This window comes from Rhea pennata, chromosome 17 (assembly GCF_028389875.1).
Source record: "Rhea pennata isolate bPtePen1 chromosome 17, bPtePen1.pri, whole genome shotgun sequence".
Classification (NCBI taxonomy): Eukaryota; Metazoa; Chordata; class Aves; order Rheiformes; family Rheidae; genus Rhea; species Rhea pennata.
In genome coordinates this window covers 11,278,084-11,291,191 of record NC_084679.1, presented here as the reverse complement: position 1 = coordinate 11,291,191, position 13,108 = coordinate 11,278,084, and the positions used below count along the sequence as shown (strand labels likewise).

Genomic DNA, 13,108 nt, shown 5'->3' with positions numbered 1-13,108 from the left:
GCTGCTAGGAAAAAAACAGAAGGTGAGAGAAGGGGGCAGGAGTTGCTGCTCGCTCTGCTTTGTGCCGCCTCGGGCGGCCCAGGGCAGGAGACCAGCACGGCGCAGCCCCGCTGGGACCGCCGGGGTCCCTCCCCGAGCCTCTCCGTGTGTCCTGGGCGCCAGCATGGCCCTGCGAAGCAGACGTTACCCGGTGCTTCCCGTGTAACTGAACCGCTAAACTGGTCTGTTGGGGCAGCAGGCAAGAGCAACCGAACCAAGGCCCCTTGGGCGTCCAGTCAGCGCTCGCGCCGGCGCCTGCCTCCTCCCTCCTGTTCGCCCAGAGCTGCTGAGGTGCCCTCGCTGGCAGCCCCGCGCTCTCCTAACGCACCACGTGAAAACAAAGACGTTAACGACTCAGCGCCCGCGTCGCGGTGCGCGGGAGCATTTAAGACACCCGGGACACGGCAACGGCGTTTGGTGGCGGAGCGTTTAACGGCCGCGCTGACAGGGCCGCCGGGCGAGACCACCGCGGGCGGAGGGGAGGGGGCAGCCCGGGCGAGACCACCGCGGCGGCGGGGAGGGGGGAGCGTTGCCGTGGGGACGGCGAGGCCGCGTCGGTGCGGGCGGCCCCGAGGGAGGCGGCGGCGGCTCGCGGCGCCCCGCCCCGCCCTGCCGCAGGCCGGCGGCGGCCATGGCGGCGGCGGCGGGCGAGCGCGGCCTGGCCTTCGTGCAGCAGCAGCACGCCGAGACGCTGGCGAAGCTGCACGAGGAGATCGAGTACCTCAAACGGGAAAACAGAGGTGCGGGCGGGCAGGGCCAGGCCGAAGGCGGCCCCGGGGGCGCCAAGAAAACACTGGAGTAGGAATATTTTCCTCCTTTATTGCAGATCTTCACTACAAGCTCATAATGAACCCGAGTGCGCAGCCCCGAGGTACGTCGCGCTCGGGTACCGCCGCAGGAGGTGCCCGCTGCCCCGCCACCTCACCTGCCGCCGTCGTGGTCCCGGTGCCGGTGCCGGTGCGGAGCGCTGCAGGAGGGCCCGGCCCGCTGGCACCTCGCCGGAGCCACTCCGGGCCCCAAGGCAGCGCCTCGGCGCCCTCCTCGCGCCTTCCATCCGCAGAAACACCCTCCTGGCCGTGCCTAAGGAAGAAAGAGCGCCGAGTGCCATTTAGAAAACTCGTTCTGAGCCAGAAACCCAGTTTCTCGAAAGGCAGCACCCAAGCAGCTACAGTGGTCGAGGCAAAGCAAGCAGCGCGCTGCTGGCGGTGCAATGCGACGGCGCGCTCCAGCATTACGTTCTTACAAACCCCATTTGCACAAAGCGTTTATGTGCTTTTACGGGTGGGACACAGCGAAAGAGAGCGCTGCAGCACTCCTGTAGAGCCTGCTGCTGCAATATACAGACTTTTTAGCAGGATATTTTATTTCTAACACGAAATGTGCATTCAAGCACCCTACTAAATATAAGCTATACTGCTTAATTTTAATTTCTGTAGAGAACGGGACTGCTGTTCTAGGTTACCACTTTCCTGGTTGTGTAGTTGATTAAAAGCTCTGCTGTTTGCTATCATGATCAGAATCCATCTCTATTCAAGGGTAAGCATCTAAACCAAGTGCCTTGTTAACAAAACAGTACAGTTTAGAGTATTAAACAATAAAAAGTAGATACACAGGCTGTTTACTATTTTTAAAAGATCTCATTTTCCTGAGATTAAAGGGATCCATTTCCCCACCAGGTGTTTCTACCCTCTGAGCATGCAAACAGCAGGTACAGTTAAATATGGATTTCTGTCCCCAGCTATTCACTCTCACTTCTTACTGCAGTTCCTGTTCCCTGAGCTTCATCTTGTATTAATAGCAAATGTACTTTGGGGCAATACACCAGTGATGTTACAGAGAGGAATCTAGATCAGCTTCTAAATGCAAATGAGTCAGGAAAGATGACAACCATTTTGCACTCACTAAAAATATACCACAGTAGTGCACTTGGAGCATGAGATCAGTGATAACTATTGCAATTGAAATCAGAAGCAAATCAGTTTCAGTTAGAAAACAGCTATAAGCTAAATGCAGGTAAACGGAATAATATGGCCCAACTGTATGACACAGGAATCAAAGCATTCAGTATCAAAAAATAAGCCTGTAATAACCAAATTTTGCTAACAGGAAGAAAAACTGCCAATTTGCTTGAGCCTTAGAGCTGTATCAGAGTCACATGCTCACATTCCATATGAGTATACAAAAAAAAAGTGCTTTTCTACTTACTAGTCACTGTCTTCCTGTGATGCTGTAGATATTGTCTTGCTGCAACTTCGACTTGAGCAATTGATACTTGAAGGCCTTAACTTTGCAAATTCGTTTGCTTAAACTCCCCGTTCAGACTGCTGCCATAATCAGCTCTGCAGCCATAGGGCTCAAGTCATCATTTCTTTGTCTTTTTTTGCAGATAATACAACTTCTACCTCATCTTCTGCAAAGACCAGTTCAAGACACTGTTCAGCATGTAAGACTGCTAAAAATGCAAGATTTACCAGTAGGGTAGTGAAAATGTCAGACATGGGTAATCGGATAAGACAGTTTTACTGTGTCGTCATGTGTCCTTATTATCTCTGAGATGTTATTACCATTTGTATTAGTTTTATCATGCACACTTCACTAATCTTACAAGTGAACAATTTAGAAACACAACGCTAAGTTTGTACTACTACTAATTTATGGAGCCTACAAAGTCTGCAAAGAAAACCTACTTTAACATGCACAAAATAAGATACCTAGAAAGTGACATGTGCTCTCTGACCTAATCCTGTGCAAATTTAATACCTTCAAGCTGCTGCAGATTTCCTCTGAGGCTGCTAAGTACTTTTGACTGGAGGATGCTAAGGCCTCCAAGCCTGTTGCAATCCTGTCGCTGCTCCTCTTTCCTTTTCTGGAAAAGATAATCAAATTATACCTTTAAACAGGTAACTCTACAGTTTCTCAGTATTCGCTAAAACAGAGACTACAAACAAAACAATCCAGAAAGCATGAACAAAGGGCAGAAGAACATGTGGTTCACATAGTGCCTGCAGAATCACAGCTACCCAGTCTACGTATGGAAAAGTTAACTGAGGAAGTTCCTCCCAGGTACGACAGCTTGCTAGCTTGCAACAATTCATGAATCAACCAGTATGAGTTCTACTGCATACGAATACTGTTCAAGTCTCCATCCTTGTAAAACCACTTAGTGTCATGAGGAATGTCAAAGAGAGGGACCTAATGGTGTTGAGAAAGTAAGTTATTGTAGCAGCTAAATCTAGCAGGGATCAAGGATAAGCTTTCTGAGGGTACAGCACAGTTTGATTTTTTTTGCATGATGCGAATGGTACAGACGCAGAGTGAAAAGAACGTATCAGAGGAGAGCTTAAATATTGCATCTTTTTACAAGTCAGGTTACTAGAGAAAGTGTGGGAAAGTGCAGGAAAGTGCTTCAGTTCCCCCAAATGTATATATCCATATCTAAAACTGCCCAATGTATTAATGTCTTAAGTGTAATTTCATTTCCTTCTTTACACTAAATAGCCAGATATTGTTACAAAGTAAAGTGATCTGCTTGCTAACTGTGAATGCTTTCTTAGAGAATATAGAGAAGTTTCTGATAAAGCCACATCCCCAATAACTTCACTGACAAGTCCGATTACATGTACAACAACTCAAATACCAGCAGCCTCTTCAAATGACCTTCCTTCCTGGGACTGGAAGCCACCAACACTAGGAGAGTGTCAAGTAATCATTCGCCAGCTCTGGAGCATCAATCAGATGCAGGCCCAACAGGTGAGGCTATACCAGGTTCAGTCCATACTCTATTCTCAGCTGTCAAAAGCCACGTTGTTAGTGATGAATAATAAGTTTCTAAAAAAATGCAGAATTGTAGATTTTCTCCTCTCTGTTCTTCAGATAGTGTATCTGAAATCATGTTTGGAAAACATTCACAAGACCAAAAGGATTCCTGGAGACTACTTAATCACCAGTCAAATTGGGTAAGCTATTCCAAGTCAGTTCAAGAATATTACCTAAATTCTAAAGGCATTTGCTCATGTACTGCTCTACCCTTCCCCTTCTATTTTATAAAGATTTTTTAAATTATTTTTCCTTCCAAGAAATTTGCAAGATGTTAAATGGAAACAAAGGTGCCAGTTGTATAGATAAAAGCCATTCAGAAATTCTGATTTTAACAAACTTCTGTAAGGAGAAAAAAAAGCCCAAACCAACCAACCAAAAAAAAAAAAAAAAAAAAAAATCAAATTCTCGATATCCCTCTCACTCATACCTCCCAGCAAGTGACAGTATTATTGTCACTTCAAGTTTAAAGGATTTATATACGTACTTATGTATAGGGAGATGAGAGGGACACTTATGTCCTTCTGTATAACCTGCACACACATTCAGCTGCCTCCAAAGTAGAAGTCATACAGTTGTTCCCAAAACTCTTAGCAGGCCAGCACAACCACTACTTGCTTCTCTCCCCACCCCCCTCCCCCTTTAGCAAAGAAACCAAAGTATGTATCTGCAAACATTTTTATTCAGGAATCCAGAAGTCACATGCTTGCCCAAAGTGTCACACAAGGATACAGCTAGGAAATGGTAAGTACTAAAAAAAGTTTCTATATAATAGAAATGGTTGCTTATCATTGAAGTTCAATCTTTACTTTGAGAAATCCCATCAAACTTAAAAAACAAGTCCAAATTTGATTCTTCCTGCATAATTTCAACTCCTCTCAGTCCCCTGACTCTCTTCCTTTACAGCAGGACTGCATGAAGGATGAGCCCAGATGACCTCAAAGTCAAAAAATTTAGGGAGTATCATTTCAGATAAATGAATTCCTTGCCACCACTTCAGAGGAATAAACATAGAGAAATTGCCTAATCAGTTCAAAAGTTGCCTTTGTATATTCATCAACAGTCTCTCTTTTTCAAGAATTAATATGCAAAACTCAAATGACAGGAACTATACTGCTTCCTATAGCCCTTCTCAAACATCTGGTGCTTTAAGAAGGTGCCATCCCTAGATCACACTATTCTAAAAAAAACTCGCAAATCTCATATAGGTGAAAAAACAGAGAGGAAAAAACAGGTCTCCTTAGGAGGTAGAACACTATTCTTACCAGAAGGGAACAATGGAGAGTTCATTTAGACCATTAATACATAGTTGGTTCTGTTGGCAAATATGACAGTATTAGATATATTGGCTCTAGTGCATTTCATACCTTTGTGATCAGCTTTTGCTTATAAAAGGTAATCAAAAAAGTGATCAAACAAAACCCCCTTTTTCTTTGCTCAAAAAGAACAAAGCCAGAGCAGTTTCAATACTGCATTCTCAAGGGAGTCAATAGTTCTGAAAGATGGAGAAAAATACACTTTCCCAAGTTTAAGCATCACCATATTCTGCAAGATAACTGCACCAAAGAAAAGTAGTCAATGCCATTGACCAGCAGTTTGCATGAACGTATCTCAGAAAATGAATGTTGCCACTTTTAGAAAAGAGGGCAGCTATTGCAAGTTACTTTGCAAGTAACTTGTTTTTTTTTTGTAACTTGTTTTTTCAAGCTTATGAAAAAACACAACTCCACCCAAGATCAGGTTTTTATGTTGTTCTAAGCCAAAAAAATGCTATCAAGAAGAGGTAGAGAGTAAGTACCATCTTCGTGTGTATGAGATCAGACATTTTGCATTCATCCCTGAAATGCCTTTAATGCAGCACCTGACCTCCTTGGAAAACAAGTGGCAGAAGTGTAGCCTTTTAAAACTGAATAAAAAATAATACAGAATAGGAAAACATTTCTCAAGAACTAGAAAACATCAAGTCAATCAATCAGGTTAATTTACAGTCCTGTGCTTTTAAGAAACTAGTTTCTCTCCTGTAAGAACTTTTGTTCACAATGTCATGCTTAATAATCCTAAAGCAGCACAAAAAGTCACTCTTCATTTCAGAGTACTATAGAAACCTATTTAAGGCAGGTAAAGTTTAATTCATGCTAATACTAAGTCATGACTATTTATAGGAGCATAGTGGAAGGATGAGTCCACAAAACAAAGGTATGCTGCTTCAAGACAGTGCGAGGTACAAGCAGTTCCCAAAGGGTGTGCCATGCAGTAGCATATCCCCCATGCTCTGCCCTTAGCAACCAAGCTTCAGAGCTAGCAAGACTGAGCAGGCCTGGTGAGCTAAAAGGCAGGATATGCTATATTGAGCCCAGTTATTACTGATGGACCTACAGGACTTCAGGGCAGCTCATATAGCAAAGCAATATATAGCGAGATTTTAACATAGAAAAGGTATGCCTCAGGTAGTAAGTTTGGAAAAGCAGAGGAACAGACAACAATATCCTTACTTCATGAAGAACACAGCCAGATATAACACCAGGCTATCTAGGATAGTCTGCCACACAGAATCACCAAGCTTAGTAGGACAGTGATGCCAGCCCAGTACCTTTCCAAGGTAAAAAGAGAATGGGTTTGAGTAATCACAATGCCATTGATTTGTTACATTCCTCTCTGCAGTTTGATCGCTGCTCCAGTGCCTATTACAAAAAAGGCAATTTTGCCACCCCTGAAACAAACACTGGGGAACAGTTTTGTTGAGAGACAGAGGAGAACACAGGCTATTCAAAGAAGCCGTCTTCATCGAACTGCGCTTTAACTGAACATTCTTCATCTTGTTTCCTTCTGAGTGCTTTGAGAGTTCACACACACTTTCATGATAGATTCTTCAGCTACTATTACCACATATTTCAAGTAAAAGTTGATTATGAATTCATTTTGTCTGTCATTTCTTCAATAAAGTAAAGGATCAGACCGTGGTATTTCTGATTTCACATCTTATTTGTGAAAACATATTTCTGTCTTTTTCTGAAAGACATTAATACGTAGATTTTTCCCAATGGGGCATTTTCTAAATTCACCTTTAATGCCCTGACATGCGATAAAGCCCCCGAACATTAAGGCCTATTTCTAGCCATTTTGGTGCATCTTTCCAAGGATTTGGGAATAGGCCTGGTTTGTTTATTTATTTTTATTATTTTTGCAAGACCTGTAAACAACAGAAAAGAAACCCAGTTATGTTGTCACCAAGTCACTCATTTGACATTCTAGGGGTTACATGGCCCACTTAACAGTTCTCATGATGTGTCCCAACTGAGATGTTGCTGTGTACTAGGATGTTCCCCCCCACCCCTCCCTTTTACTGTAACATCTCATTGCATTCTGTTTGAAGAAAAACTGAAAGCTACTATAATGACATCTCTGAAAACTGCACTAGAGAAGGTACTGTAAAAGCCTGACAGATGTCTACACTATGCTTTGCATCTTTCTGCACGTTTTAGCACAACTATGAGAAAATACACATTATAAACGTCTCAGTATGGCAGCCTGACAGTATCTAAAAACTCCAACCATCTCCATCCTTGTTTCTTGGCTTATGACTCGATTATACACTAAAGAAACTAGACAAAACTTGTGCAATGTGAACATCTCTCCTCTAGAACTATATTGATGCCACTGGTTCATTCTCCATAAGGGAGGAGACAGCCATGGAATAGTACTGGTTATAAAAATACATCTTTCATTCGCAGCTATCATTACTAAACTTTGACTAAGTCTTCCAGTTCATTATGAAGACAGTGAAGAATGTTGCATGGAACGAAGAGCAATTTAAGATTTCTTGCCCTAACCTTCAAAGCGTATGTATTTCCACTTACCATAGAACAAAGTAATCATCATCCAATGGACACAACAGAACTGGTATCTAAGAATCAACGTGGGAAGAGCAGTATAACGTTAGCATCCAACACAGGAATAATAATAAATTTATTACAATAAAAACAAACAGGTAATGCATTAGTTCATGTACAAAATACTGATAGCATTCTGCTGCTTCAGTCAGTGCTTACTAAGTACCCACGTTTAAAAACGTCCTAAAACTGATGACACCACAGATTTACAAAGGTCATAATAATTTCTTGACACTACTGTAAGAGAGTCCAGCTACTCTTTAGGTTTTGCTGCACAATACAGGGAGATGGAGCAGGATACAATGAGAACATCTGAAACTGAAATTCACCTGCAGCAGAAAATTAAGAGTCAACAGCCTACAAGCATGGGGAAAATAAAATAATTACATGATGCATAAAATCAGTTACTCATGGCAAGTGTTTTCATTGGAAGTGCTCCAAAATAAGGCAGCTGATGACCAACTTGAGTGCCCCTCATTGCTCAAGGCACAAAATAACAGTTGTCAGTTCCACTCCTGAGCTAAGTTCAGGTTTTTTTTAAACAAACAGATGTAGTATAGAAGCACTTCCACTGACCTGCATCAACTCCTCTAGGAAGTCAAATGCTTCAGAAACCAATTCTTTCCCCTAGTAAACATACAAACAAAGATACGTAGCTACAAGCCTGCTGCATTGATTCACGGTCCCAGGGCTTTAAACATTTTGCGGCGGGAAACCCTCCAGTACCCACACATATGCTGTGCTTACAGGGGAAGTCAGTGTGCATGGTAATAGCCCCTCTTCCTAATTGCCTCACTCTTCTGGAGTAAGAAACACATGGTCCATGCTAACCAAAAACCAAAATAAGCTATACAATATTTTTTCTTAATTTGGCTCTTTTCTCCCCAAAATGTAATTATTCAAATTAATTTCACATATTTGAGGGATACCCTTAAAGGCCCTCATTTATCCCATTTCTGGGCAAAGCTAACAGGCAAAAGATTCCTGCAACCACTAGGAAGTTTGTGAGCGCATTCTAGCTGCAGCTAATTTATTCCTGGGGCAATATCCGGTCACAAAACATACACTGTGAAAGGAATACTGGCACCAGGCAAGCTTTGAAGCAAATTAGGACATTCTCCCCCTGCTTCCTCTTATACCAGTTAGACTCCCTGATGGAAGTCCACAAATAATTTCTTCTCTAAGAAGACAATAAAAGCTCCTAATACAGTCTCAAGAACCATATATACACATTTGGATATTCGAAAATGCTGGCAAAAGTCCACAGAGGCAGAAGATAAAAAGCATGAAAGCTAAATCTAACACCAGGTTCTCTACTGAACCTGACACCTAGAAACAAAACAATATAAGGCTTCTTTCTTCTGAAGTACCCTCCCCAAAATGCCTGTGATTTTTCCAGTCAAATGTGGAAGAGGCCAGCTGTCGAGACCCTATTTCTTTCTTCATGATTTAGGAAGCAAGATGTTATGCAGCAGACAGGCAGGCTTGACGAATACTCTGTGCCCAGGTGTTTAAGAGTGCAGTGACTGAATGCTTGTCTGGAAGTTGCAATAGTTTTGAAGTCATGTACCGATACACTGACTGCAAAAACGGATTGGCTGCTGGAAAAATAAAAACAACAGATAAACAAAGTTATATTAAAAAAAGATGAGTAACAGTAGACACTCAAATTCCCCCCGACACACATCATATAACACATGTCAATAAATATCATACTAGCATCTTCATACCATATTGTCTCGGGTTTTTTATCCACAGAGGGCTTTGATCTGGGTAGTCTGCTGGAACGCTGAGCTGTAGTGGTGGGACATTTGGAAGATTCTTGTCATCTAGAATGTAAACACACTTCGTATCAGAGTGAATCACATCTTCACGTATGGAGGGTTCGTTTTATTTTATTTTTTTTTATTTTTATTTTTTAAGTCAGCTTGGTCTCTAGCCTCTCTGCCCAAAGCAAGAACCAGGTTGTAAGTCCCCATTTTTGTTGGAATGCAATCTCATTGCTCACTTTAAAAACATTCCTAACTTCTTGGAAGAAAAGTCTGGCAAACACAGATGCATCTCTCATATTTCTGCACTCTGCTAATTTCACCATTTCATCAGCTGAACTTCAGTAAGATAGATGTCTCATTTGTGAGAATTAAATTCCTTTTGTATTAATATTCAGGACCAGAACAGTTCACATTTCTCAAACTAAGTTTAAAAAAAAAAAAAAAAAAAGACACTATTTTCCCTGTTTGACTGCAGGAGCAAAGCAAGCTCAGACTGTAACACTTTTTGTTTATCCAGCTGAGACAAGAAAGAAGAAATCTAAATCCTTTTTTCCAACATTCAGGATTGTCAGTGACTACTAGTACAAACTGAAATAACCCCTCCCAAATATTAACGAGCCATTTCTCTAACTCTGTCCTGGTTGTTAGAGATAGAACAATTCTCATGTGTCAGTAAGGCCAAAAATCCTTATCAGGCCAAATCAGGAATTATGATTGTTGTTAGCAACAAGTAACTTTCCTGACACCAAATTAAATTAATCACTGCCGCCTCCGTGCAGAGAAAGGTCAGTGTTCTTCTACAGTGAGCAACTAAATACTTCACTGCTTCACTGCTGCAGTTACTCCATAATGGCAAGTGATAAGCAAAAACAAAAATAATGCTATATTTTACAAAAAAAAAAAAAAAAACTTTACGCTACCAGAAATACAGACTGCATGAAGACTTTGTTTAGACCCGAATTTAAGGAGTCAGTAAAACATATATAGAGAAAAAAACGATGCTACTATTTCAGCATAATTAAACAGCATTCTACCTGGAAATAGCTTAAATATTACCATCCTTTACTAGTATAGTACCACAGCACAAATGGGAGAAATAGGCTTATGGAGGCATAAAAATTAATTCACTTTGAAAAAATAATTTCCTACTTAAACAAAAACTATACAGGGCAAAACCAGCGGCTTCATTCAGAATGAATGAACTCTCCTTGTAGCAGGCTCTACAGAATGGCATAATCAAGCATTGCTATAGCTTTGGTAAGTAAGGCCTTCATATAGAAGTCACAGGCTGACAAGCCTCAGGACTGTCACAAGCAACTCTTCTAGAACTGAATTCAACACTTCTTTTTAACTTAGCTTTTAGTTTCTTCTTGCTTACCTAGCTTGCATATGAGATGAACTGTGCCATTATTACTGCAATGGGAGGGGTCTAGGTTCACCAGGAATTTAGGATTTAATCTTGCAACTTCCCCTTGTAAGACATTTGGTATGGTCTGTCTTTCATCCTCTTCATATTTCCGCTTTCGAGGTGAAGCGACAGGGGCCCTATGCAAAATACAATCCACAAAAAGAATAGGTAAAAATTTTATGCCAAGGACACAATTCTCAAGTATTTTGTGTGTGTAGAACAGAAAGGTCAACGCTCATACACCTCAATAAACCCATCCATTTTTTCAATAGTTCAAATAAATGAATAATTTTTCCTTAAAATTATGAACATTTAACACAGACAGCAGGGCAATGATACATACGTGATCGGCGGACCATGGATTGCAGTCATAGCCGGCATAAAGGTACGGTAAAGGGAATGGTTGAAGACTGGTGAACGAATGTTGGCCAAGACAGCATCCAAAAGCGGCTGACACAAGTATTGCTGCTTGGTGGGGGGCACCGGGGGAGGTGGTGGAGTAGGCTAAAACATAAAAGAAGCCCCTCTTGACTTAATCACCACAAGATGATCTCTACTATTGATTCCGCAAAATTTTGTACGAGTAAACTTCCAAAGTATAAAATGCAAGCGATTCTCAAAATTGTGCATACAGTAACATAAACAAGAAACTCTATAGCTTTCATTTAGGAAGTTATCCTGAAATCAGCTGCCAAAGTTCATAGAAAGAATTACTCAAGAGTGTTTCTACAAAGGACAGTTTGAAAGTTTTGTTAAAGTTCAGTTAAAAGATACAGACAATGAGACTTACTCATAATGAAGCAAATACTCGCCTATTTTTTCTGTTTTCTTATTCTGTCCAACCTTACTTCAAGTCATAACAGTATGAGCAACAAGACACGCAAACAATTATTTTGCCAAATCGCAGGACTTTTAGGAACTAATTACTTATTTCCTGCTAATGCAAAGCATTACTTACCACAGCCATATCATTCTTGAGCTTCTCCAGAGCAATTTCACATTTCTGTAATGTCTTCAGAGGGCATCTGCAGAAGAGGTAAAATTTCATCACCACAAAAGGGTCTCCTCAACTCAAGAATTCTGCTATCTAAGCCACACAGACAGCTTCAATGCCAACTAAAAAAATTGTTTCAGGAATCTAGCATCTTAGAATGGATCACATTCTAGCATATAAAGGGTTAAATTTCAAAATGCTTCTGAAATACTAATTTAATCCCTGAAAAACTTCACCAGTTATTTTAAATGAGAACTTGAATGCCAGAGTTAAAAACTATGTTGTCTACATGTTAAAGAGCTTGGGACAGGCAGCAAAATACGGACTAGTTTCCCTTATCACTTCAACTTATTTAAAAAGTTTTTTCAATTTACCAGTGAGAAGGAAAAAAAACCGAAAAACCCCACAAATGGATGCTTGACTTGCAAGCTAGATTAATATGCAAAAAAGTATACAGAGCTTTCTATGGTATGACACGTACAGAAGTTCTAATGCTGAGACACAAAGGACTCTCACAAGAAAGTATTTTTGTGGGAATTCAGACAACAAAAAGGTTCTTTTAACAGCTTTTACTCACTATAAATTTTTGAATACAAAAAGAAACCAGCTATAAAATAATGTGAAGTTCCAGAGGAAACAGACACCAAAAAACAATAAGACTATAAGAACCTGGTTCCCATCATGTATGAAATGCATTCTGTCTGGATCCTGCAGGTTGTTGCAAGATTGCAGACTACATCCCTGCTCCCCACACCACGTCTTGGGCCCTGTAGCAGTGCTGACATTTTGCTCAGCTTAAGTGATGTATTTCTGAGGATAATTTCTGGGAGAGCTAGAGAGACTGATATACAGCCAAAAGGAAAAACATTTACCGTTTTGAAGGATCAGTCAGGATATCTAAAAGACTCTTCATTTTACTCAGGTCCTTCTTCCTATCTGAAATAGTATTAGAGAGACAAACAACATACACTGACTACAAGAACAGCTTCCAGCCTTGCAGACATTTTCACAGAAATACAGGACACTGGTAAAAGTGAAAACATGAGCAAACTCTGAAGGAAGTAGTGAGGATCAAAGCTTTTTCACCTTACCGTAAATAGGTTCACTGCGTAAGCTCTATCAGAATGTGCCTCAAAAAGATCAAAAATAAGGGAAAACTGACAGAAACTTCAATGATGAAGATTTTACC

At 41.1% G+C, this 13,108-nt stretch overlaps 2 protein-coding genes across 6 annotated transcripts in view; one reads left to right on the top strand and one right to left on the bottom strand.

Moving 5' to 3' along the window:
• Positions 1-657: 657 nt before the first annotated feature.
• On the top strand, positions 658-6,810 carry LOC134148057 (coiled-coil domain-containing protein 74B-like). 3 transcript variants are annotated; one of them, XM_062589755.1, is made up of 8 exons: positions 658-779; positions 866-910; positions 2,426-2,482; positions 2,940-3,102; positions 3,594-3,789; positions 3,913-3,995; positions 4,543-4,599; positions 6,517-6,810. In XM_062589755.1, the coding sequence occupies exons 1-8, from the start codon at positions 671-673 to the stop codon at positions 6,653-6,655; spliced, it is 849 nt and encodes a 282-aa protein (XP_062445739.1). In that variant the 5' UTR covers positions 658-670; the 3' UTR covers positions 6,656-6,810. The 3 variants fall into 3 exon arrangements, with proteins under 3 accessions (XP_062445739.1, XP_062445740.1, XP_062445741.1); XM_062589756.1 differs by lacking the exon at positions 6,517-6,810 and adding an exon at positions 4,738-4,851; XM_062589757.1 differs by lacking the exons at positions 658-779; positions 866-910 and adding an exon at positions 1,622-1,747 and having other exon boundaries at positions 6,517-6,808.
• A 976-nt stretch (positions 6,811-7,786) lies between these two features.
• The window catches only part of MED15 (mediator complex subunit 15), a 28,766-nt gene continuing 23,444 nt past the window's right edge, over positions 7,787-13,108 (bottom strand). For 2 of the 3 annotated variants that reach the window (XM_062589751.1, XM_062589754.1), the window contains 6 exons: positions 12,792-12,855; positions 11,884-11,950; positions 11,269-11,429; positions 10,896-11,062; positions 9,476-9,574; positions 7,787-9,346 (listed from right to left, as the gene is read on the bottom strand). In XM_062589751.1, the coding sequence (XP_062445735.1) occupies positions 9,210-9,346; positions 9,476-9,574; positions 10,896-11,062; positions 11,269-11,429; positions 11,884-11,950; positions 12,792-12,855 (695 nt within the window). In that variant the 3' untranslated portion in view covers positions 7,787-9,209. The remainder of the gene's footprint in view (positions 9,347-9,475; positions 9,575-10,895; positions 11,063-11,268; positions 11,430-11,883; positions 11,951-12,791; positions 12,856-13,108) is intronic. The other variant, XM_062589753.1, reaches the window with a different exon arrangement.

Excerpts from the sequence above, each read along its gene's own strand:
- LOC134148057 (XM_062589755.1), top strand. The coding sequence starts at position 671 with ATGGCGGCGGCGGCGGGCGAGCGCGGCCTGGCCTTCGTGCAGCAGCAG. Across the intron at positions 911-2,425 it reads CCCGAGTGCGCAGCCCCGAG|ATAATACAACTTCTACCTCA; the intron begins GTACGTCGCGCT and ends CTTTTTTTGCAG. Across the intron at positions 3,790-3,912 it reads ATCAGATGCAGGCCCAACAG|ATAGTGTATCTGAAATCATG; the intron begins GTGAGGCTATAC and ends TCTGTTCTTCAG.